General features: G+C 45.6%; 1 protein-coding gene across 1 annotated transcript in view; it reads right to left on the bottom strand.

The window, feature by feature from the left end:
* Window positions 1–5816: 5816 nt before the first annotated feature.
* The window catches only part of WDR35 (WD repeat domain 35), a 531383-nt gene continuing 511835 nt past the window's right edge, over window positions 5817–25364 (bottom strand). Inside the window, exons 27-28 of the mRNA XM_086926288.1 lie at window positions 19215–19455; window positions 5817–6146 (exon numbers count right to left, since the gene is read on the bottom strand). Of these exons, the coding sequence (XP_086782414.1) occupies window positions 5984–6146; window positions 19215–19455 (404 nt within the window). The 3' untranslated portion in view covers window positions 5817–5983. The remainder of the gene's footprint in view (window positions 6147–19214; window positions 19456–25364) is intronic.

The raw sequence follows: 25364 nt of genomic DNA, 5'->3' as shown, positions 1-25364 counted from the left end.
CCTTCATAAAAACTAATATGCATTTCTGACATGCACTACATGGGCATTACAAGTATCGTTACCTCTTTTTGATTATTGCTAATAGAATCCTGTCACTTGAAATTTTTTCTTGTTCCTCGGATATGGTTTATAACTCTTTCATTTGTGCTGGGGAGGAATACTTTTTATTGAGCCAACTTAACTGTGAAACAAAAGACTCTCCTTTTTATTTGTATGTGGTTGTGTTTGTGATTTATGTGGAGCTCTTCGGAGTATGGTGATCATAAATAAATACATTTAAAAATTGTAGTTACACCTAAGCCCTCATTACAAGTGGCCCGGAGCAGGATGCGATATTTATTCCACCTGAAAAAAATATGGCACTTCAGGGGGTCTCAATTTATTAGCTGCTATAAGCAGAACTTATTTCCCCGCTAACGGAATAAACATGCAGCATTTGGTTCTTACTGCTCCAAAATCGCATGTCCTAGTAATGACTTGACCTGCAGAAAGGTTCTGGGACTTATTTCCAGGTGGGGCCGGGGGGTGGGGGGGGTGTTTGGGGTGCTGCCCCATCTAAATAATTTATTCCCTCGTAAATAGTTTGGTACCAGTGCTTTTAGTCGGGCAATGTGAAGTGAGTGTCGGATTTCCCTGGGATTTTTACATGCCCACACTGACTAAAACGAACTCCGCATCTCTCATTGAAAGCCTTAAAAATGTTGGTTAGTTTGGAAAATATTGTGTTTTAAGTACCCTTAACAATCCGCACTCCTTTCTTTCCACTGCACCTCACATACCCTGCTTCTCATATAATGTGTATTTTTTACTAGATGTCTTGCGTGATTGTTGGAAAATTAGAAGCTCACCCCCCACTCCCCCAATCATACTGACCAAGCAAAGCCCCTGGAAATGTGGCAGACTATGCAAACTTTAGGGCACCCAGTAATTGGCGTATTCAATGACATTCACATGAGATAGGTTTGTCTAGGTTCGGAAAACAATGGCTCACTAGAAACGAGGGTCTTAAACTAGAAACATACTGGCACATAACAAGCTTGTTTGCCTAGCCGTTCATGTGAAATAATGACTGTTAACATGAATTAATGAAAAAACAAGAGCTGGTAACTTGTAGAATAAATTACAATGGGCCACATGTACCAACATCTGTAATAGTGATTACCTAATTGTGATTTTCAGCAAATCGCAATTAGGTAATCACTATTACAAATGTATATAGCGATTCGTAGGGGGTCGCAAATAGACCTACCTCATTAATATTAATGAGGTAGGTCGTAACTGGCAACCCCCAAGGGATCTCTAAAATCTTGGGGATGGTGGCCTGCTGGGGTCACCAGACCACCATTTCCTTTTTTGCTTTAAAATAAAGCAATCTTTCTTTTTTTAAATGCAGCCTATTTTCGTTAAAAGAATAAAAAATATATAGTTCACGTTTTTTAAGAGCTGGCAGTGCTTCGTGAGACCACTGCCTGCTCTTAAAAATGTTTTTGCATACATTCACAAAGGGGAAGGGGTCCTTGCTTATGTTTTGCTACTGCATTCACGCTCACTAAACATTTATATATACTGCAGCGATTCCATATTTGGAAGGAACAGCCTAAAAACACCCCTTCCAAATACTGAATCGCAAACCCCTTTTGCTATTTGGTAACAAGTTACTGAATCGCAAAATAGGGTTTAATATATGTTAAAAGAATTTTTTGCGTTCGCAAACGGGCCGATTCTGACAATTGACCCATCTATGGAAGCCCCAGGGTCAATTGTTTGTGGTAATCCCCCCCCCCCCCTACCCCCCCCCCCCCCCCCCCCAAGGTTAGTATTGTGACTGATAAGGGAGCTATCGACATATTTGATGGTTCGCCGAGTACTATGCGCACACTATGCCCAGGAAAAAATTAATGACATCCCTGTCTGTGTTGTCATGGAATATAGCCGGTTTAGGCTCGAAGACTAGTTCTCCGGAGTGGCAATCTTTCGTCACTAAACACGATGTGTGCCTGCTTCAGGAAACCTGGGCAACTGAGCCAATTCACTGCGTAGGCTATCTGAATTATTATGTACCTGCGATCGCTGGTGGAAAAGGTCGGCCCTCGGGAGGCCTAGCAGTCTGGGTCCACCAAGAAATTGGTTTTGTGGTGCAGGTTTTAGAGTCTCATAATAAGGACATACTAGCAGTTAGACTATTGTGGTGTGAGGGTAAACAGCTTGATGTGTATAACATCTATGCAAGGGACACTAAGGGAAGGAAGTCGGAGGTGTTAGCAGCCCTGGACACACTGGTCTACCAACATTCAAGATGTAATATTAGCGGGGGATTTTAACCTGACTTTTGAACCCCTTCTAAACAGGAACTCTAACTTTTATGATGCTGAAGATGAGTTGTGGAGGATCCCGAAATTAGACCTAACCTGTCAAAAAATGGACAGATGCCATAATACAGCTGAATTCCCTCTGTATGGAGAAAGGTTTGAGGGCTACAAATGGCTGAACTCAGTCAGACAGAGATGGTGCATGTACTTTCGATAACGGCTCTAGCCAAAGCCGTATCGACTTTGTTTTAATTGTCAACTTTGGCACGCACTAAGGGATATGAGGGTAGTTGATCATATTGAGAGTGATCATAACCCATTATCTGCGGACTTTGAAACAAGGGCAGAAAAATGTACATCTTATTCCGAAGGGGATCTGATTACCCTAGATTTAATTCCCTCAAATAATATGAGGTGTCTGAAATGGGCAAACCTGTTAGTAAAGCCTGAAGTCCTAGCTATGCTGTCAGTAGATGCAAATAACGTAACATTCAATTTGGAAGAACTTTTGCTTAACAGGGCATCATATGAGGAGGTTATGGTATTTCATGCAGTGTTTTTTAGACACCTTCGCACATATTTCCTTAAGACTGCCAAAAATAAGGGTACCAATCAAAAGAAGGGAAGTATATGGTTTAATAAAGAATGTAAGGAGGCCCGTAGTGCCCTGAGGAAAGCAATAAAGGATGGTGATATCCCTAAGGTTCGGTCAGCTAGGCAGAAATATAAGAAAGTCCAGGAAGTGGCAAAGAAATCCTGGGATGATAACAGATGGCAGGAACTTAAAAGGGCCTGTGAAAATAAAAACCAGAAAGTATTTTGGGATGTAGTAAAATAGGGCAGGGTTGGCCGCCACGCAGAACCGATTAATTACATAAGTCAAGACCAATGGGTAAAGCCCTTTCAATCACAATATGAGTGCTCTAATGAGGATGAGGAATTATCTGACCTTTCTTATGTTATGATGGTTCTGCCTTTAGTAAAGAGGATGTTGACATTGCACTGGGCACCCTACAGGGAGGCAAAGCGTCTGGCCCCAATGGAATTCCAGCGGATATTTTCCTCTCCGATAAAACTACATGGAGCGTTATATTTTAATTCGAATGCATGAAATAGCACAAGGCGCATCGGTTCCAGAGTCTTGGAAAGGGGCTGTGATTATCCCAATATTTAAAAAGGGGGACAAGTCACATCCAGGGAATTATAGGCCCATAAGTTTAATTGATACATCTCAAAAGATCATGGGTCGCCTCGTACTAGACAAAATCCAGGATTGGCTTAGTGAGCAGGACATTCCATCACCTCTTCAAACAGGCTTTCGATCGGGCATAAGTACCATCGACCAGACCTTTCGCTTCACTCTCCTTTACTGGAAAACGGTGGTCTTGGAAAAAGGCAGCTTGTTTGCTGCCTGTGTAGATTTAAGGGCAGCATTTGACCTCGTTTCCCGTAAAAGATTGTGGAGAGTATTAGATGATTTGAAGATGCCCCATGACCTACTATCCCTTACAGCTAGACTTCATGAGGACACCTATGCGAAAATTAGGTGGGGAACCCAGGGTCAGGATACTTCCTCATTCAGAGTGGATAAGGGGGTAAGACAAGGTTGTGTTATGGCCCTAACTTTGTTTTCTATTTTTATAAATGGGGGGCTAAATTCTTGGAAGACACCCCAACTGATGCTCCTAAATTGGCAGGCGTAAGAATTCCAATTCTTATGATCGCCGATGACACCCTCCTAATAGCAAAAACTCGTGGCTTACAGCGTGCATTAATATTTTTTGAGGAATTTTGCACCAAATTTTGGTCTTGCGATAAATGTCTCAAAAACGAAATATATGACATTTAATCTGCAAAAATCCGGGAGGAGCGATGCTGCTGAATAAGCACCCTTTGGAGAATGTGAAAGACTTCACAAACCTAGGCGTCATTATTCAGGATAATATGAACTGAGGTAGCATCTGGACATGGCCACACTGACACATCACCAGCAAGCGGGTACCATATTATCCAAATTTAATGCATCCTTCACCAAACCAGTCAGTCCGGTTTTGACCATCTACAATATGAAAGTTGTCAGTGCAGTTTTATATGGGGCGGAGCTATGGGGCTTTAAAAATCTTTCCAAACTGTCTGTAGCGGAAAATAGCCTCCTCCGAAAAATCGTTAACCTTCCACAAAGCACCCCGGTACAGCCATTACTTTACGAACAAGGTAGGAAGGCTTTGGCAGATAGTGCTAGACTACGCCCCCTGCTGTACTGGCGGATAATCTGGACAACTCCTGAATTGTCACCTTAAGCTGAGGGTTTTAAAGATCTAATAAAAGCTGACCATTTTAAGAAAATGTCTTGGTTACAGCAGGTTAGATCTGCATTAACAAATATTGGTTTGGTGGCCTTATGGAAGAACCCTGAGAACACCCGGTTCCCGTCGAGTGAGCAAATGAAGGAAATTTACTGGGGATGGGTGGATGCCAACACTTTTAGGAATAGTGAACCCTCGACATTGACGGGTCAATTCCTTTTGGCCAAAACAATACAAAAACTAGAAGCTTAATGGGATGCTATTACAAAGCCAAATGATAGGAAGCTTCTGTTTCAACTGAGAGTGGGTACCTTACCCGTTAAATTGCTTACTGCGAAGTGGGTGGCAGCTGATGATACTTTTTGCCCTAGTTGCAATGAAAGTCCAGAGTCTTTGGCCCATTTGTTATTTGTGTGCCCCGCCTATATAGTTCCAAGGCGAATATGGCTGGCTCCTATTTGTCGAACCCTGGGCACCAGTAAATGTGATGTGGCTTTGAGATTAATTTGTACTGAAACATGGTCACCACTTCTCATCGCCCTAGCCACATTTTTAGGATGAGCATGGATTATAAGATCCAAAGCGACAGTGGCATCATGATCAATGTATATTATGTATTGTACCCCCAAATCTTTTATAGACATGTATATAGATGAGTTTACATATGATTTTGGCACCCAAATGAATTATACTGTCCGTTGTACCATCTTTATTTGTATTAAGAGCTGGGTTTATATGAGATGAACATTAGTTTTAACACTGTTGTTTTTATAATCTTTTTAATGGATTGTTTTTATATTTGAGAGATATTATCCATTGTATCTGTTTTTATTGGATATTTTATGTACTGGATCTTGCTTTTATGACAATCAGTCGAATAAAGCTTTGTTGATGATGATGATGGATTCTGACGATTGACCCATTTGCAAACGCAGAAATTCTTGATACATGTGGTCCAATATTCTCTGAATTTTCTGGTAGGACTGTTTGGCTGACTTGGAGTTCACCTAGAAGCATTCTTCGTGGCTCTTCTTCACTGGAGCGGGGTAGGTTGATAAAGTATAGCTCTTCACAAGACGGAAGGCCAAGGTATTACTATATATATTCATAATTATTTGGGGTGTGCATTCCAGGCATCAGAAGTAGCAGCCTCACAATTGTAAAAAATACCTGCGTATTTGATGACTACATAAATACATCTGGACGCCAAAACCTTTATTGAAATCTCTTTATATTTCAAAGTGATAAAATGCTGGTGTGTTGTAGAAAAGCACTGCATATAAAATATTCTTATAGGTACATAAATAGTGATATGTTTAAAAATAGTCCAAAGTGTTTTCGAACAGAAGAGAGCCCCGTTCCAGAGCATCACTGCGTTAATGCCACCACCGAGCTGTGGCAGAGCGGACAGAAGCTGTAGTTGCTGATTTCGTGATCTTGGACACAATGTTTGCACACGCTGCACATCCAGAACTGGTACTCTGTGATAGGACGTCCTGAGGCAATACACGTCGGAAGCTTCCCTTCTCCACTGTTAGTACAAAAGTAAAACAAGAACATAAAGTAAGCATGGTTTTACAATTTTGAGTTCAAAATGCACATTGATATTTGATGCTATTGAAAATATAACATACACATTACATGGAATGAGTTTGCTCTCTGAAAAGATAAAACTAAATGAAAACTCATATTACTTTAACTGAAATCTTCGACACATAATCCTATAATCAGAAATAGAGGGCCAAAAAGAGGGTGAGGCTGAGAGAGAGGGCCAAAGAGAGAAACAGATAAAGAGAGGAGAGTGATATAGAGGGTCAAAGAGAGAGAGAACGAGCTGGAGGGTCAATAGAGCGGGAGAGAGAGTGGGAGATGTTGACAGTCACCTGAGACGTCCTGCTGAGATTCTTCATTTTAATTGTGCAGATCCGTGAAAGGGGTACCAAGTTGTGTGGTATCACAAACATAGCATTGGCCATGTGAATGTCTTTGGTCTCATCTGAATCGGTCGTTCTACCGTGTAATGCAAGTGTCTCTCTGGAACAGGATGGATTTGGGAACAAGGTGGGAGGGGTGTCAGGTTCTGAATAGTCAGAGTTAAATTAGGGAGAAGTGTATCTGCTGATACACTTCTCCCTAATTTAACTCGCCATGATGTCATTTATGTTGTTTAGTTTCCCAACATTTACAATAATGTCTCTAATATGAGCGTATAAAATTCGAATAAAACACAATGTATGTTCTTATTGACCACGTTTTTTAACAGTAACCTGTTAAAATGCCACCTATCACCCCTTTCCTTTCTAATCCTCTAGGTGACTATTCAGAACCTACATGGGTAAGACTATTATGTTGTATTGACCCACTCATGTCACAAAAGAGTGACAGTATACTTTTAACTGTGTGTTCATTGTTGTTATTTGTCCTGACGAATGCTCTTAGACCCATGGGCCAAGAGAGCAGAAACATGTTGACGTTTTTTTCTGTCCTAATGACCTATGCTAAGGATTCATAATTATCCCCAGAGCATACCCTTACATTTTTAATTAGTGGTCCAGCGATTTGAATAAAAAAAGTATCGCCTGGAAACTATTTTACTCACTTTTTCAGCTTCAGTGGGGTCACTCAAACTTTCTCTGGGCACTGCCACGATAAAACCAGAGATTGCCTCGGGTGAGGCTGGCAAGATACTGAATGTAAAAACCCAATGACTGTTGCCATAACGTCTGTGTGGGGCGGAGAATAAGATATACCGCTTCTCGTAAAACACAACGTTTATGAGGGTTTTTCAATATATTTCAATATATCTCTTGGAGTAAGTGGTTACAAGTGTCCTATCCCTTTTGATGAAACCTACCTAGTTATGGGGAACAGATAGGACACCCATTCCTCTTCCCTCATTTTGATGAAATACTTTGAAAACTCAACCAGCACGCACCCTTAGGATGAAAGCAGATAAAATTTGAGAAATGAGGAATACATGGTGTGCATCCTGCTACCCTTACAGTGCAGAGGAGCATATCTCCCCAGCTCATGGGCACCTAGCAGCACGGAAGAGGGACTGTTGAAAAGGGCAAACAGATGTTTTCCTGATAGTACCTGAAGGATTCTGCTCAAGGATCCCAGATGTGCCGCAATTCCTGACCAGGAACCCATCAATAGACACTAGGATCCGGGGACTGTCCAACCTTATGGGTTGACCTTTCCTTCAGGGCAATTCAATTGTGACCATTGTCCCTTTGGATTTAGTTTCTCTGTGCTTGGTGGCCTTATGCCCCTCTCAGCTGAATATAAAGCATGCGCCAGCCCCTCTGTCAGGTAACCTTTGCTCATACATTGTAAACCTTTTTTGAGAGCACATGAGAGTTTGGGCCCATATTGTTATTTGTCGTTCAATCACACCTATAATCTGTACAGCTTTGTTTTGTCATTAAAATAGTTATTGTAACTGCATTTGCCTTTTTGATTTTTGTGATGTTTGTGTTGCAAGTTTAAGGAATTTCGTTGTTTATCGCCTCTCAAAGATTTTTTTTTCAGTCTGACCTTCGTGATTGGTTTGAGTTTTGATTTTAATTTAATGACTGCTCGCTGTATTTTCAGCCTCTAATACTTTTGTAACCATTTTCACTTGCATTTATTCTCATTTTCTCCTCATATCTCACACACACACTTATTAGCATTCTCAGTGCATAGCTATGAGTACCTTCATATTGTACTGATTCCAGTATTTGAGGAGAACATTTTTACATAGGAAACAGATTTGGCCTAAGCCGTAAGTCACATAGAGGAGGAGCCCCCTGAGGCTGGTTCCGATAATAAACTTGAGAGAGAGGATTAAGGATCAGAATCTATGAGTTTTCAGTTGGTGGAGTTCCATCAGATGTTTGCTCCTCTTCCAGTAATTCTAAAGAACATGGCCATGCAGAACAGTAAGGCAGTCGTGATTGCCCATCATGGCTGCAAGCCGTGCCGCTGAGAGACAGGAGTATACTACAGTCCACGGTGTGCATGCAGGTACTGCATTCTTTAATCCCTCCTTTCTCTGGAGGATACTACAATTTTTTTCACACATTGATTACTTCCAACTTTTTGTGGAGGAAGTTTTCCACAAGCAAATTATGCAGCAAACACATTGTTATGTTACGTTACACTTTATTTGTAAAGCACACGTATACCAGATTGGTTTCATGGCGCTACTCTAAGGGTGCCAGTCCTAGGATGTTACTCGTATGCCTGTCTAAATAGCCATGTCTTTAGAAGCCTTCGAAAACTCATGAGGGCTGTGCAGGATCTGATTTCTAGAGGCAGGGAATTCCAGTATCTGGGGCCCAGTATGGCAAACCTTGTTCCACCAAAACGCTTCAGTTTGAAGGAAGGTAGAGTCAGGAAATTCTTATGGGCAGATCGCGGATTGCGTGTCGGAGTGTATCTTTCAATAAGACTGTCAGTGAATTTGGGCCTTCTACCATTCAGGGACTTAAAGATAATACATCCCAACTTAAAGGTGCATCTCTGACTTATAGGGAGCCAGATTCAGAAAAGGGGGTGGTGATGAACAGAGTGTCTGAATTAAGAAGGGTATACTCAGATGTGAGTCCCTTGCTCATTGCACCATCAGGATTCAAGCAAGCCAGGCCGACGACGGCTGAAATGCCAGAAACCGGTCCCCGGAAGCTTGTTTCCTTCCCAGTGTAAGAATTGGCTTGGTAGTTTGGTTTGCCCTGTTCCCATCATGCACTGGGACAGGAACAGACTAATTTGCATATAGCCAGGTTCTGAACTGGGATGGTGCAGTGAGCTAAAAAACGGTGTTGGATCTAGCCCTGATCTCTTGACTGGGTGAGAGTATTCTGCCTAATTCAGAAACTCTGTCCATCACCACCCCTTGTTGTTAAATATTTTGTCCACCCTAAGCGTGGAAGGGTATACTCAGATGTGAGTCCCTTGCTCATTGCACCCTCAGGATTCAAGCAAGCCAGGCCGACGACGGCTGAAATGCCAGAAACCGGTCCCCGGAAGCTTGTTTCCTTCCCAGTGTAAGAATTGGCTTGGTAGTTTGGTTTGCCCTGTTCCCATCATGCACTGGGACAGGAACAGACTAATTTGCATATAGCCAGGTTCTGAACTGGGATGGTGCAGTGAGCTAAAAAACGGTGTTGGATCTAGCCCTGATCTCTTGACAGGGTGAGAGAATTAGGCTTAATTCAGAAACTCTGTCCATCACCACCCCTTGTTGTTAATTATAGGGAGCCAGGGCAGCTTCCTCAGAAGGGGAGAGACATGTTGATGCCTGTTTTCCTGAAGAATCAGTCTAGCTGCCTGATTCTGTACCAGTTAAAGACAGTGGGTGAGATTAGCAGGAATGTCGATGTATAGAGAACCTGTGTAAGGAGCCTACTAATTTTCCTTATTTTTCTCAACTGGAAAAAGCACGTTGAGATTACAGATCCTATTTGAGTCTTCATTGTGAGGTCATTATTAATTATGACCCCCAGTGCTTTGGCAGATATTAAAGTGGTAGGGAGCTGTCCCAGCTCTTTAGGCCAGAAACATTTACTGCTGAACAGTTTTTGAGGGAGTATGGAGGTACCCTGGTGGCTCCCTAGGGCACATCTTCACTTCACTTGGGGAGTTGAAAAAATGTGGAGCCCTTATATTGCTCATGGGAATATTGTTCAAACCATCGGTGGAGTGTTAATGGCCTTAACTAATGAATTGGCAACACCCAACTTCCCATCTTTCATGAGCTAAGATCATTTTTGATTCTTCAGTATATGCTACATTTCACTTGATCCATTTGACAACATACAAATCAATATGTTGTCTCCTTTCTGACTTCTAAGGAAAGGCTGCTGTGCTTTCTGGATTTTGAGTTGGCCATTATCGTTAATCTTAATGCTGTAGAAGCAGTAGCCTCTACTTCATCTGTTGCAGAGGATGTTGGAAGGCTACAGGACTGTACCATCTCCGCTCCGAAAATAGATTGTAGCGCGATATACCCCCGGCGCCCTGCTCTGCTCCCCCCTCCATTTTGTCCCTGTTGTTGTTGTTGTGCTTGCTGAGCCCGCCCCGCCTCCCAGCTGAACAGCCCTCCCACTACCTATTTACGGCGCTCCTGGTCTTCGCAGCGCTGTGACCCCTCTCTGCCTCTGCCTTGAGTGGCTCGCTCCCCTGTGTCTCCGCCAAGACTCGGTATCGTTCTTGCTTTGCTGCTCTGCTCATAACTGTGCCACTGTTTACTTTTGTTTGCCTGTTATTTATTTGCGCTTGCCTGCCTGTACCATCTCCGCTCCGAAAATAGATTGTAGCGCGATATACCCCCGGCGCCCTGCTCTGCTCCCCCCTCCATTTTGTCCCTGTTGTTGTTGTTGTGCTTGCTGAGCCCGCCCCGCCTCCCAGCTGAACAGCCCTCCCACTACCTATTTACGGCGCTCCTGGTCTTCGCAGCGCTGTGACCCCTCTCTGCCTCTGCCTTGAGTGGCTCGCTCCCCTGTGTCTCCGCCGAGACTCGGTATCGTTCTTGCTTTGCTGCTCTGCTCATAACTGTGCCACTGTTTACTTTTGTTTGCCTGTTATTTATTTGCGCTTGCCTGCCTGTACCATCTCCGCTCCGAAAATAGATTGTAGCGCGATATACCCCCGGCGCCCTGCTCTGCTCCCCCCTCCATTTTGTCCCTGTTGTTGTTGTTGTGCTTGCTGAGCCCGCCCCGCCTCCCAGCTGAACAGCCCTCCCACTACCTATTTACGGCGCTCCTGGTCTTCGCAGCGCTGTGACCCCTCTCTGCCTCTGCCTTGAGTGGCTCGCTCCCCTGTGTCTCCGCCGAGACTCGGTATCGTTCTTGCTTTGCTGCTCTGCTCATAACTGTGCCACTGTTTACTTTTGTTTGCCTGTTATTTATTTGCGCTTGCCTGCCTGTACCATCTCCGCTCCGAAAATAGATTGTAGCGCGATATACCCCCGGCGCCCTGCTCTGCTCCCCCCTCCATTTTGTCCCTGTTGTTGTTGTTGTGCTTGCTGAGCCCGCCCCGCCTCCCAGCTGAACAGCCCTCCCACTACCTATTTACGGCGCTCCTGGTCTTCGCAGCGCTGTGACCCCTCTCTGCCTCTGCCTTGAGTGGCTCGCTCCCCTGTGTCTCCGCCGAGACTCGGTATCGTTCTTGCTTTGCTGCTCTGCTCATAACTGTGCCACTGTTTACTTTTGTTTGCCTGTTATTTATTTGCGCTTGCCTGCCTGTACCATCTCCGCTCCGAAAATAGATTGTAGCGCGATATACCCCCGGCGCCCTGCTCTGCTCCCCCCTCCATTTTGTCCCTGTTGTTGTTGTTGTGCTTGCTGAGCCCGCCCCGCCTCCCAGCTGAACAGCCCTCCCACTACCTATTTACGGCGCTCCTGGTCTTCGCAGCGCTGTGACCCCTCTCTGCCTCTGCCTTGAGTGGCTCGCTCCCCTGTGTCTCCGCCGAGACTCGGTATCGTTCTTGCTTTGCTGCTCTGCTCATAACTGTGCCACTGTTTACTTTTGTTTGCCTGTTATTTATTTGCGCTTGCCTGCCTGTACCATCTCCGCTCCGAAAATAGATTGTAGCGCGATATACCCCCGGCGCCCTGCTCTGCTCCCCCCTCCATTTTGTCCCTGTTGTTGTTGTTGTGCTTGCTGAGCCCGCCCCGCCTCCCAGCTGAACAGCCCTCCCACTACCTATTTACGGCGCTCCTGGTCTTCGCAGCGCTGTGACCCCTCTCTGCCTCTGCCTTGAGTGGCTCGCTCCCCTGTGTCTCCGCCGAGACTCGGTATCGTTCTTGCTTTGCTGCTCTGCTCATAACTGTGCCACTGTTTACTTTTGTTTGCCTGTTATTTATTTGCGCTTGCCTGCCTGTACCATCTCCGCTCCGAAAATAGATTGTAGCGCGATATACCCCCGGCGCCCTGCTCTGCTCCCCCCTCCATTTTGTCCCTGTTGTTGTTGTTGTGCTTGCTGAGCCCGCCCCGCCTCCCAGCTGAACAGCCCTCCCACTACCTATTTACGGCGCTCCTGGTCTTCGCAGCGCTGTGACCCCTCTCTGCCTCTGCCTTGAGTGGCTCGCTCCCCTGTGTCTCCGCCGAGACTCGGTATCGTTCTTGCTTTGCTGCTCTGCTCATAACTGTGCCACTGTTTACTTTTGTTTGCCTGTTATTTATTTGCGCTTGCCTGCCTGTACCATCTCCGCTCCGAAAATAGATTGTAGCGCGATATACCCCCGGCGCCCTGCTCTGCTCCCCCCTCCATTTTGTCCCTGTTGTTGTTGTTGTGCTTGCTGAGCCCGCCCCGCCTCCCAGCTGAACAGCCCTCGCCCCTCCCCCTCCCACTATCCATATATGACAGTTCTTCCCGCGCGCAGCGTTCACGCGCAGCGACCGCGCCCAACCCGCGCCGAAGGTGCGCCAAAGGTAAGCCCGTCTACGCCCGTCCGCGCCTGGACCGCGCCCAGTGCCATTCCCCCTGCCCCTCGCGCTGCCCAGCCCTCCCGCATTACCTACGATGCCGCCACCCTCCTAGCCCTTAACCCCGGCCGCGCCCCCAACTGCGTCCAAGCCGCTCCTGGACGCACCCATGGACCGTTCTCCTGCCTCTCCTGCAAATTCAGCGGCACCGACAACATCCCCGCTACGACCGCAACACAGATTCCCGACCCCAACCACCTAGAATGCATCCTTCTCAACACCCGCTCGGTCCACAAACACGCCATCGACCTCTGGAATCTACTAGACACCATCTCTCCGGACGTCGCCTTCCTAACGGAAACATGGATGAACGCCTCTTCCGCCCCTGACATCGCCATTGCCATCCCCGATGACTATAAGATCACACGCAAGGACCGCACCGACCATACAGGAGGAGGAATCGCTATCGTCCATAAGAAATCAATCCGCATCTCAACCAGCTCTGACGCCAACCTCACTAACTCTGAACACCTTCACTTCCAGATTCACATCGACCCCAAGACCACACTCAGAGGCACCCTCCTCTACAGACCACCAGGACCCCGCGCAAAATTCAGTGAAGACATCACGGACTTCATCACCCCACACGCGCTCCCCTCCAAAGACTACATCCTTCTGGGAGACCTCAACTTCCACCTTGAAAAGATCTACGACCGCAACACCGCCACCCTCCTGGACAACCTAGCCAACCTTGGACTTAAACAACTGGTCACTTCCCCCACCCACATCGCAGGTCACACACTCGACCCCATCTTCACCTCCAGCAACCATGTCTCCTTCAGCCACACTACAGATCTCCTCTGGACTGACCACAGCTGCGTCCACTTCACCTACAACAAGCCGAAACCCATCATCCACCTCCAACCAACTCTACAAAGAAACTGGAACAAAATCACCACGGAACAGATCTCCTCATCGCTCCTTCAAACCTCCCCTGCCCTCTATTCTAACGCCAACGAAGCCGCCTCCAACCTCACCCTTTGGTTATCCAACACCGCAGACACCTTAGCACCACTGAAAAAACGCCAACACAAAATCAAGAAGGCCTCATGGTTCAACGAGGACCTCAAGAAATCCAAGAAACTATGCCGCTCCCTTGAAAAGGCCTGGAAAAAAGACTCATCCGCCAGCAACAAGGACGCCTTCAAAAACGCCATCCGTACTCACCACCAACTGATCCGAAAAGCCAAAAAAACAGCATTCAAGGATCGACTCGACAACAACGCCCATAACAGCAAGGAACTTTTCAACATCGTCAAGGAATTTTCCAACCCCTCGGCCAACTCCAACGACATCACCCCCTCTCAAACTCTCTGCGACTCCCTAGCCTCTTTTTTCCACAACAAGATTGCTGACATCCACAACAGCTTTGACAACCAACCCGGAAGCCAACCCACCCTACCATCAGCTGACTATCTTCCCCCCGTTAACACCCTCAACGCCTGGAACCCAATCACCACTGAGGACACCATCCGCCTGATGAATTCCATCCACTCTGGATCCCCCACAGACCCATGTCCTCACCACATCTTCAACAAAGCAGACTCCGTCATAGCTCCGCACCTCCGAGACGTCATCAACTGCTCCTTCAACTCCGCTACCTTCCCAGAAGACTGGAAACACGCTGAACTCACCGCCCTTCTGAAAAAACCAACAGCAGACCCCACCGAACTCAAAAACTACCGCCCCATCTCACTTCTTCCATTCCCGGCCAAAGTCATCGAGAAAGCTGTCAACAACCAGCTCGCCGCCTTCCTCGAAGCCAACAAATCCCTCGACTCCTCACAATCTGGCTTCCGAGCAAAACACAGCACTGAAACCGCCCTCATCGCAGCAACAGACGACATTCGAACTCTACTGGACAATGGAGACACAGTCGCCCTCATCCTCCTCGACCTCTCTGCAGCCTTCGACACAGTCTGCCACAGCACCCTTCTACAGCGCCTCAGAAACATCGGAATCCAAGGAAAGGCACTGGAATGGATCACCTCGTTCCTCTCCGGAAGAACCCAGAGAGTCCGCCTCCCACCATTCAAGTCCGAGGCCTCCGAAATCATCTGCGGCGTACCACAAGGATCCTCACTCAGCCCCACCCTCTTCAACGTATACATGAGCCCCCTCGCGACCATCGCCCGCCAACACAACCTCAACATCATCTCCTACGCGGATGACACTCAACTGATCCTTTCTCTCACCAAGGACCCCAGCACCGCCAAAACTAACCTACACGAAGGAATGAAAGTAGTCGCCGAATGGATGAAACAAAGCCGTCTGAAACTGAACTCAGACAAAACAGAAGTCCTCATCTTAGGTAAATCCCCCTCTGCATGGGACGACTCCTGGTGGCCGGAAGCCCTCGGAAAAGCACCCATCCCGACAGACCACGCACGGAACCTTGGCGTCATCCTGGACTCTTCACTTTCAATGAACAGACAAGTCAGCGCCGTATCCTCATCCTGCTTCAACATCCTTCGCATGCTCAGAAAAACATTTCGCTGGATCCCCACCGAAACAAGGAAAACAGTCACCCATGCTCTGGTCACGAGCCGACTGGACTACGGAAACACCCTCTACGCAGGTACCACCGCCAAACTACAACGAATCCAAAACGCCTCAGCCAGGCTCATATTAGACATCCCACGCAACGAACACATCTCTGGTCACCTTAAAGACCTCCACTGGCTACCCGTCAATAAGAGGATTACTTTCCGACTGCTTACCCACGCACACAAATCACTCTACGACATAGGACCAGATTGCCTCAACTCTCGTCTGTCCTTCTACACCCCCTCCCGCCAACTTCGATCTTCCAGCCAAGCATTCGCCACTGTCCCTCACATCAACAAAACCACCATGGGAGGCAGATCCTTCTCATACCTGGCTGCCAAAACATGGAACTCACTCCCCGCTTACCTTCGCCTCACCCAGAATCACCTAGCGTTCAGAAAACAACTTAAAACGTGGATATTTGACAAATAATCCCCCTCCACTCCCCAAGCGCCTTGAAACCCTCTGGGTATGTAGTGCGCTATATAAATTTTATGACTTGACTTGACTTGACTGATAATTTACAGACCACATTCCTGCAGTAGAGAAAAAGAGTAAACCATAATGTAAAAGCGGATTTTGCACTCTGCAAGGAAAGAGGTAGAAGACATGCTACTACTGTCTCAAGGGCCTATCCAAGCACTGCCTGAGGCTTCCACCTTGTTTCACTTAATTCCTCATAAAAGTGAGGTTCTTGGAAAAAGAGTTAGTATGTGAATTGAAATGGCTGTGCATGGACACATACCTTCCATGGCCCATTACTTGGATTGCATATGCAGCCTTTCAAACTGTCCAATCTAATTTGGAAAATCTTTCTAATAGCCAAAACACGGTTATCCACACACCTCACTCTACAGGTCCTGAAGAAAGCCAGCATATTTTAGAGACTGGCTGAAACATGTAGGCCCAACTCCAGTATATTAGAGTCATAATAATAAAATCTACACATATTTGCACTTCTCTATTTTAACCCCGTCATAGGGCCCATTGTTAAAATTGAACTTATAAAAGGGACCCTATAGGCAGTTTTAATATCAGTTTCACTGCACCATACCACACACAAAAAAATGCTCCGCTGTAGTCCAGGCGTTGTAGCACACCCGAGCTGCACTCGGCACCTTGGGTGGGACCTGATGATGAAGCATGCGATCAACTAGGTTGGTAAGTAAGGGTCTTCATAAAAAGCCTACTGCTTTTCCACAAACATAAACGTAAGACTTCAAGAAAATATAGGTAACCCTAAGGTCAGAGTCGTACAAAAAAAAAACACTTATCCTAAACTCAACACATTTCAAATATACATTACTTTCTTTCATACCCATTTTTCATTCTTTAGATATTACCTTATAAAATTATGCATGGTCGGAACACAATGAAAAATATTATTATTTTTTGGCTCTATGTATCGCAAGCCTTTGGATAACCAGCAAACCCTATATAGCCTTGTGACTGGAAGAAGCGGGCAGACCCAATAATATGCTACTTTTGAAAATCGGCTACAAATTAAATATGAAAAGCATTTCCCCCATTTAATTTTTTCTCATTACTTTCATTGGTTATCAATTTCAATGATTAGTGTCTTTGGCAAATCCATGAGCGATCTGCTCCTTGTTAAATTAAAAATGTTCTCCGCTTTTGAGAAATATACAGTTTTCTGGGTTCGCCTATGGGTTTGACACCTCATTTGCCCCACACAATGCAAAGCAAGCAGGTATAAACTGCACTAAAAGGAAATATGGTCTACCATTTAGAAAATTGCAAAAACTCTGGTAAAAAAAATTATTATTTTGTACAACTTTGCTTGTTATTGATGGCTAGCAAGAGGGTGATCTTAGCACAGTAAACTTTTTGTAGATGTCATTTTCAGAAACAAAAATACTTTTTTGCCCAGCACGTTTCTCCATTGTTTCGCTCCACGAATCAAAATGTTGGTACATTTTGGTCATTTTCTCTGGAAGCCCTAAACCCTGGGTACTTTTGAATCCCCAAAATGTAGGAAAAAGGATATAAATTTGGTCTGGAAGAAAGTGATGCTGGATTAAGCACAAACTGCAGCCAAATATCAAGGTAAGGGCTCAGCACTGGGGCTGTGGAACCCCCAGCACTTAAGGTGCTACAGCCAGACACACTGGTGTTGCCAATGCTTGATATTTATGTTGATGTACTATGTTTATACAATTGTTTGTTCACATGACAGATCTCTTAGTTCGGGTACTGGCAGTTCGGGTACATTTAAGAATTACCATCTCAACAATGGTTGTGAATACAAACAATTAGATCTTTGAACATAGATAACTCGCCTATGTTCATATAAATATCAATCAATAACTTTATTCGATCTAAATAAAACATAGATCATAAAAGTACAGTACAATGTTAGTCATCCGTTTCCAAAAAAGTGTCCGTGCATAATACAAAGGTAATAACATGGTTGCAAGGGTCATTGGCATGGACATAGATCATAAAAGTACAATAAAATACTTGTCATCTGTTTCAAAAAGTGTCAGTGCATAGTGCAAAATTAATTTCAGGATTGCAAAAACCTCATTCATATCTATATATATTTTTATTAAAAAAAGAGACTGTAATGTGGAAGAGATAATTCATGGCCAGATGCAAAAAGGCCAAAGGCCTTTAGCATTTCTTAACGGGCCGAATCGTAATTTTGGCCTATTAAGAAATGCAAACCAGCCTTTTTCAACGTACAAAAGCCTATAGGGAATCGCAAAATGAGATTTCTACCAAGTAGAAATAGATGTTTGCAACTCCCTAAATAGGAAATCGCAAATAAGGATTTCCTATTTGTGATTTCTTAGCACATGCACAAAGCATTTCCTAAACGTAAAATGAGCATTTTGGAAATGCAACTACAATTGACCCAAAATCGATGGTAACCATGTATTAAAGAAATAGCACCACAAGATGTTTTTTTTTAAGTGCATTGGAGCCCACACATGTGTGCCCTACATGTGAACCAATAGTTCTGGGGTGAGTTACATGGAGCCTTATACCCATTGCCATCCTTGGTTTAGCATTTCCTAAATAGCGATTTCCTAATAGGAAAGCACTATTTAAGGAATGCAAACCCGGCCCATTGGTATGAATGGCATGGGATTTCCTAACTGCCATTTCCTAATAGCGATTCCTACTCTCTAGGAATTGCTATTAGGAAATCGGTAATTTCATACATATCCTTTTGCATTTTCTAAATAGCAATTCCCATGGAGTCGCTATTTAGGAAATGCAAAATAGCATTTCCATATATCTGGCCTAATATGCTGTACTTTGATAAGCCAACGACTGAAAAAACTGGCACTATCACCAGTGTGTAAACTGTAATTTAAAAAAAACACAATTGTCTGTTGCGCCATTTTTGTAAACATGTATTAAAAGCTTTATCTTTCTGTGATTATTGTGTTGTATTACCAAGAGGTAAGTAAAATTAAATACTGTTTATTTTTCAAAATGGAGGCACATAAGTAGAACTATTATATACATACACGTGTTCAGTTTGCACAGACTATAATACGTTTATTTCTGTAACATAAAGATCAACAGCATTAGAAAAAAGTCTCACCCTTCAGGAAGGCTGTCCAGTTCTGGCGGCCGGGTATCTTTAGGACTATGTTTGGTGAAGATCTCGAGAGCAAGGTCTTCGTAATGCTGCCTCTGTTCAAGGCTTAGTGTCTCCAGAGATTCAAGCTTAATAAATGCTTTAGAACATGTTCCAAATGCTCGGTTTGCACAGGAGCAGAGCCCTAACAGGGAATATATTTCAACTGCAGGTATAATGTCTTCATAATCTCTCAAATGGAGGCCTGCGATTTACAAATAAAATATGAAAGGCATATTAAACATGGGCCAAGGTAAAAAACACAATACTGGAATTTAATTAGTAGGTTATATAAGCAAACAATAGAAAATAGTGACATATTTTATTATAAGTAACAATGTGTATAGTTATATCTTTTGGAGCTCTTTAAAATAGATTTTGGTGTTAGAATATGGAATGTTTGCTCTTTAGTGAATCCTGTATCGCTTATTCTTCCCTTAATCAGTCCTATGTAAAGGACATGCTTGTAATGGATGGCACCGAGAAATAGTCTTCTACTTTTAGTAGCAAACCTTCTGGTAGGCATTCTTACCAACCTGCAGGCTCCTCTCCTCTTGAATCTCCTCCAGGCGCAGAGTGAACCCATAAAGATTAAATAGATCTCCTGCAGTGATAGATGGTGCCTTGGCATTGGGAACCTTCCTGCATATGATATCAGAGTTGTATAAGGTACCCTACCCTGGTGCACTGACCTCAGTTTCCTGTTTCTTTTCCACACCCTCCTAATCCGAGATGCGCTTGAGAAAATTTGACATGAATTGTAGAGTACTAACAATAACTTTAGAGCTTATTAAAAGTTGCATAACAACCCATCCACCACAAATATCATTACCAAAGCTAAGTGACTTTCCCTTTTGTGGAATATTTCTATCTGCAGGTTCCTCCCCTTTGAATCAATAACCAAATGTGTGGTAAAGTTATGGATGGCAGCTCACAATGCAAACCCAGCAGCTATCCAGAACAGGAACACCCCTGGACAATGACAAAGAAGAGTGGGTCTGGTGGAATAGGCCCGATAGCCTGGAGAAACTCTTTTCTAGCAAAGGTATAGCAGTTCTTTTGGAACCAACATAGCAAAACAAAAGCTGATCTTCAATCTGGTACTTTAGGGTCCTTTCAATGTAAAAACGGAGGGCTCTGCAAGGGGCTAGAAAGTGCAGTCTGTCCTCCCCTTAGGTGGGTTGAGGAGGTAGTTAGCATGTCAACAGTGTAAGACACTGACCCACGTGAAATGGTGTGACCACCTTTGTGGGAAAGAAGCTTTGGTTCTATGGATCAGTTTGTCCTAAACAAATGTGGTAAAAGAATAAACAGCCAAAGGCTGCAGATCACAAATGTACAAGGCTGAGGCAATGGCAACAAAGAACAGAGTCTTTAAGGTAAGCAGCGGCAAACTGTGCAAAGGCCCAAAAGGAGAACCCATTAACAATGTGAGCGCCAGGTTAAAATCATACTGAGACATTACAAAGAGAGAAGCGGGAACAAGTGGATCAACTGCTTCAGACAATACAAATCTTTGCTGGGCCAAGGAAAGTGCAAAACAAGGCAAACGTCTACAATAAATTGATTTGGCCTGACAAAATCACAGCCACCAGATCAGTAGGAAGATCAAAGGATCTCAGATTGCCCGCTCAATATCCATGCATTGAGAGGGGGTGTACTCTGTAAATTTGGATGCTGAACCTGCCCTGCTCAATGAGAGGAGAGGAAGTCCACCCTAATTGGAAGTAGGGAAATAGCAGATCCAGGTATCGGATCCCCCCCACAGCTAAGGTATCACAACCACTATCATCTGCACGTGGCCCGATGCGGCTTACTCAGAACCCAAGGAATCAGTGAGATGTGGGAAACATGGTAGAGGAGATGGAAATCCCACCTCATACTGAAATGGTCACCAAGGGTTAAATGCAGCAGCAACTGTAGAGTGCAGAAGCGAGACATTGTGTGTTCTCATGAATGTCAAAGCGGTCCACAGGGTGCCTTCACAAGAAGGGGGAAGAAGAACTGTACTACCTCTGGGTGAATGTGCCACACATGATCGGCTAGATGATGAGCACAAAGCACAGCTTCAATGGTTCCAGTTATAGAGGGTGCAATCACATGCCACACTACTTGTTGGCGCAACTCATCAGCCATATTGTCCATCAGGAACTGAACTGAATGAAGTGGATGGGAGACAAGAATGTTGAGTACCAGGAGATTGCCCAAAGCGCAAACGAACAAGTTACTTACCTTCGGTAACGCTTTTTATGGTGGATACAGTATCTGCCTGTGGATTCCTCACCTTGTGAATATCCCCTTTGTCAGCAACATTCGGAAATTCTTTCGTAGCTCCTCACGCAGACGTGGAGGACGTCACAGAAGCACGCCATCGCGCACGGCTCCACTGACGTCACTGAATCCATAATAGGACCCCGTCGGCGTGATGACATCAGTTCTGCCTTTTTTTCCGTGCCCTCGAGGCACACGGACGGGCCGGCAACAGTATATATACACAGTGTACACAGTAATCAAGGTAACACACACAGTGTGAAGACAATGCATTAGAGAAACAAAAAGAAACAAGACATTGCCTTAAAAACAATCATGCACAAAAGCAATAGCAACTATTATAGGTATACAAGGGTGGACAACGGGGAGGCGGGTGTGTCAGTGAGGAATCCACAGGCAGATACTGTATCCACCAGAAAAAGCGTTACAGAAGGTAAGTAACTTGTTCTTCTGATGGATACATCTGCCAGTGGATTCCTCACCTTGTGAATAGATTCCCACAGCAGTTCCACTCCAGGAGGAGGGTGTCCACCCTTCTATACCAAGAAGTCCTGAAGGATGGAACGAGCAAAGTGTCCGTCCCTCCTCACCTCTGCATTTAAACAATAATGCTTTGCAAAAGTGTGGAGGGAGGCCCAAGTTGCCGCCCTGCAAATGTCCTCCACATGAACATTCCTAGACAAGGCAGATGTAGATGACTTTGCCCTAGTAGAATGAGCTCTCAAACCTTCCGGAGGATCCTTACTGGCCAGGGAGTAGCATATCTTGATGCATAAGACAATCCATCTAGACAGCGTGCGCTTGTGCACTGCTCTGCCTTTCCTGCAGCCATCGAAACCCACGAACAGTTGGTCATCAATTCGGAACTCCCTGGTTCTGTCAAGGTAGAACCTCACCGCCCTCTTAGGGTCCAGGAAGTGAGGTCTCTCCTCCTCCTTGGAAGAGTGAGGGGGAGGATAAAAGGTAGGGAGCGTAATGGACTGCCCCAGATGGAAGGGAGTTACCACCTTAGGCAGAAAAGCAGCCCTGGTCCTGAGTACCATTCTTTCAGCATGAATAGTCAAGAACGGGGGTTTGAACTTGGAGCTTGAAGCTCACTTACCCTCCTTGCCGAGGTAATCGCAATCAGAAAGACCGTTTTAAATGATAAAAACCTCAAGGGACACCTGTGCAAGGGCTCGAAGGGTGAACCCATTAAGAAAGTAAGGACAAGATTCAAGTCCCATTGAGGCACAAAAAAAGGAGTGGGAGGAAATGTATTTGTAAGACCCTTTAAGAACCTTAAAGCAATAGGTGACTTGAATAAGGACGGCTGGTCTGGCAGGCAAAGAAATGCCGACAAAGCCGAAAGATAGCCTTTCACTGTCGCTACAGCAAACCCTTGCTGAGCCAAATAGAGTGCAAACTGAAGAAAGTCAGACAAGCGAGCCTTCAAGGGGTCAATGGACTTCTCTCCACATCATGAGACAAACTTGGACCACCTATAAGAATAGATAGACTTTGTGGAGTGCCGCCTGGCTGATAACATCCACCACGTCAGATGGGAGAGAAAAAGAATTCAAGTTGCCCCGTTCAATCTCCAGGCATGAAGGTGTAAGCTCTGTAGGTGGGGGTGTAGAACTGCCCCTGCGAGAGGAGGTCTGCCCTGAGAGGGAGCCGGAGCGGAGGGCACGAGGAGAGGTGGAGAAGATCTGTATACCACACCCTTCTTGGCCATTCCGGGGCGATTAATATGACTTGCTCCCGGTCTTGGTGAATCTTCCTCAGAACCCGAGGAATCAAGGGTATGGGAGGAAACGCGTGAAGGAGTTTAGAGTCCCAACTCAACTGAATCGCATCCCCCAAAGCTCCCTGCATCGGAAACTGGAGACTGCAGACTGCAGAATGACGGGCAGTGAGCGTTCTCGTGAGTGGCAAACAGGTCCACCCGAGGAGCTCCCCACGTCCGGAAGACGTGACGAACCACCTCCGGATGAAGCCTCCACTCGTGATCGGCTGAGAACTGCCGACTGAGACTGTCTGCATATACGTTCAGAACTCCAGCCAGATGATTTGCCATTAGACAAATCTGATGGTCCTGAACCCAGGAGAGCCTCTCCGCAAAGGCAATGCGACCCCACTCCTCCCTGCTTGTTGACATACCACATCGCGGTAGTGTTGTCCGTCAGGACTTGCACCGACTGACCGGGAAGGGAAGGGAAGGGAAGGGAGGAAGGCCTTGAGTGACAAACGTATCGCCCGCAATTCTAGAAGGTTGATGTGTAGCAACCTTTTCTCTGGAGACCAAAGACCCTTGATCTCCAGGTCCCCCAGATGAGCACCCCACCCTAGAGTGGATGCATCCGTTATCACTGTGGCCACCGATGGAGGAAGATGGATGGGCTTTCCTTGAGACAGATTGCCCTCCACGCTCCACCAAGACAGATCCGCTGCAGCTTCTCTGGAGATCCTGATTGACTCCCTGAGATCTCCATTGTGCTGATACCACTGCCTGCGGAGACACCACTGGAGTGCCCTCATGTGCCAGCGTGCATGGTTGACCAACAGAATACAGGAAGTCATCAGAGCGAGCAGACGAAGGACCTTCAGGACTGGAACAACCGCTCCATTGAAAAATAAAGGAATCATTTCCTGTATGTCGAGAATCCTTTGTGGAGGAGGGAATGCCCGACACACGGTGGTATCCAGTACCACACTTATGAACAGGTTGCGCTGAGAGGGCACAAGGTGAGATTTGGGAACGTTTATCGAGAACCCAACCTGTACAACAACTGAGTTGTAATTCTCAGATGATGGAGCACCTTCTCTGGCGACTCTGCTTTGATCAGCCAGTCGTCCAGATAAGGGAATACTGATATCCCCGACCTTCTGAGATGGGCTGCCACCACCACCATCACCTTGGTGGAGACTCGATGTGCAGTAGTAAGACCAAACAGAAGAACCGCAAACTGGTAATGTTGCGATCCTACCGTAAAACGGAGATACTTCCTGTGCAACTTCAGGATTGGATTGTGGAAATACGCATCCTGTAAGTCGATCGACACCATCCAGTCCTCTTGCTGCAGCGCTTGAAGAACCTGAACAAGGGTGAGCATTTTGAAATTCTCTTGTTTCAAAAAGAGGTTCAAGATCCTGAGGTCCAGGATTGGACGAAGCCTGCCATCCTTCTTGGGTATCAAGAAATACCGGGAGTAACATCAAGAGAAGTAGGTGGTCCTCCGTGCAAAATCCTTGACAAGGAGGGTAGTTTGGGGGAAATTCCCGGAAGGGAAGAGCATACCCATTTTCTGCAAGATTGAGAACCCAGAGGTCTGATGTGACCGATTCCCAACCTTGAAGAAAATGAGTAAGCGGACCCCTCACAGGACCAACATGATCCAGAATGGTGGATCTAGGGCTGCTTTGCTGTGGCAGGAGGGGGTGGGAAGAAAAAGAGGAAGAGGAGGAGGAAGAGGAGGAGGAGGAGGAGGAGGAGGAGACTTGACGACCTTGAGCACGACCCCTGTTTCTGCACCAGTAGGCTTTGTACAGGGAACTCTGCTGCTGCTGCGGCTGTTTGTATGAGCGAAAGGAAGACCTTCCAAATCCTCTGAACCTCTTATTCGAAGAACCTCTGGTTTGCAGACCTAGAGACCTAGCCGTCGCCTTACTCTCCTTGAACCTTTCCAAGGCCTCGTCTGCCTTCTTACCGAACCATCTAAAGGGAGATCTATCAAAGTCATCTGCACATCAGGAGAAAACTCAGAAGTCTTCAGCCAAGCAGCCCTCCTAGTGGCAACAGATGATCCCATGACCCTTTTCAAGGAGTCAGCCATATCCAAACCATTCTGAATTACCTGGCAA

This window comes from Lissotriton vulgaris, chromosome 6, assembly GCF_964263255.1.
Source record: "Lissotriton vulgaris chromosome 6, aLisVul1.2, whole genome shotgun sequence".
Lineage (NCBI taxonomy): Eukaryota > Metazoa > Chordata > Amphibia > Caudata > Salamandridae > Lissotriton > Lissotriton vulgaris.
Note: the sequence above shows the minus strand (reverse complement) of the source record. Positions and strands in the feature narration are given on the sequence as shown.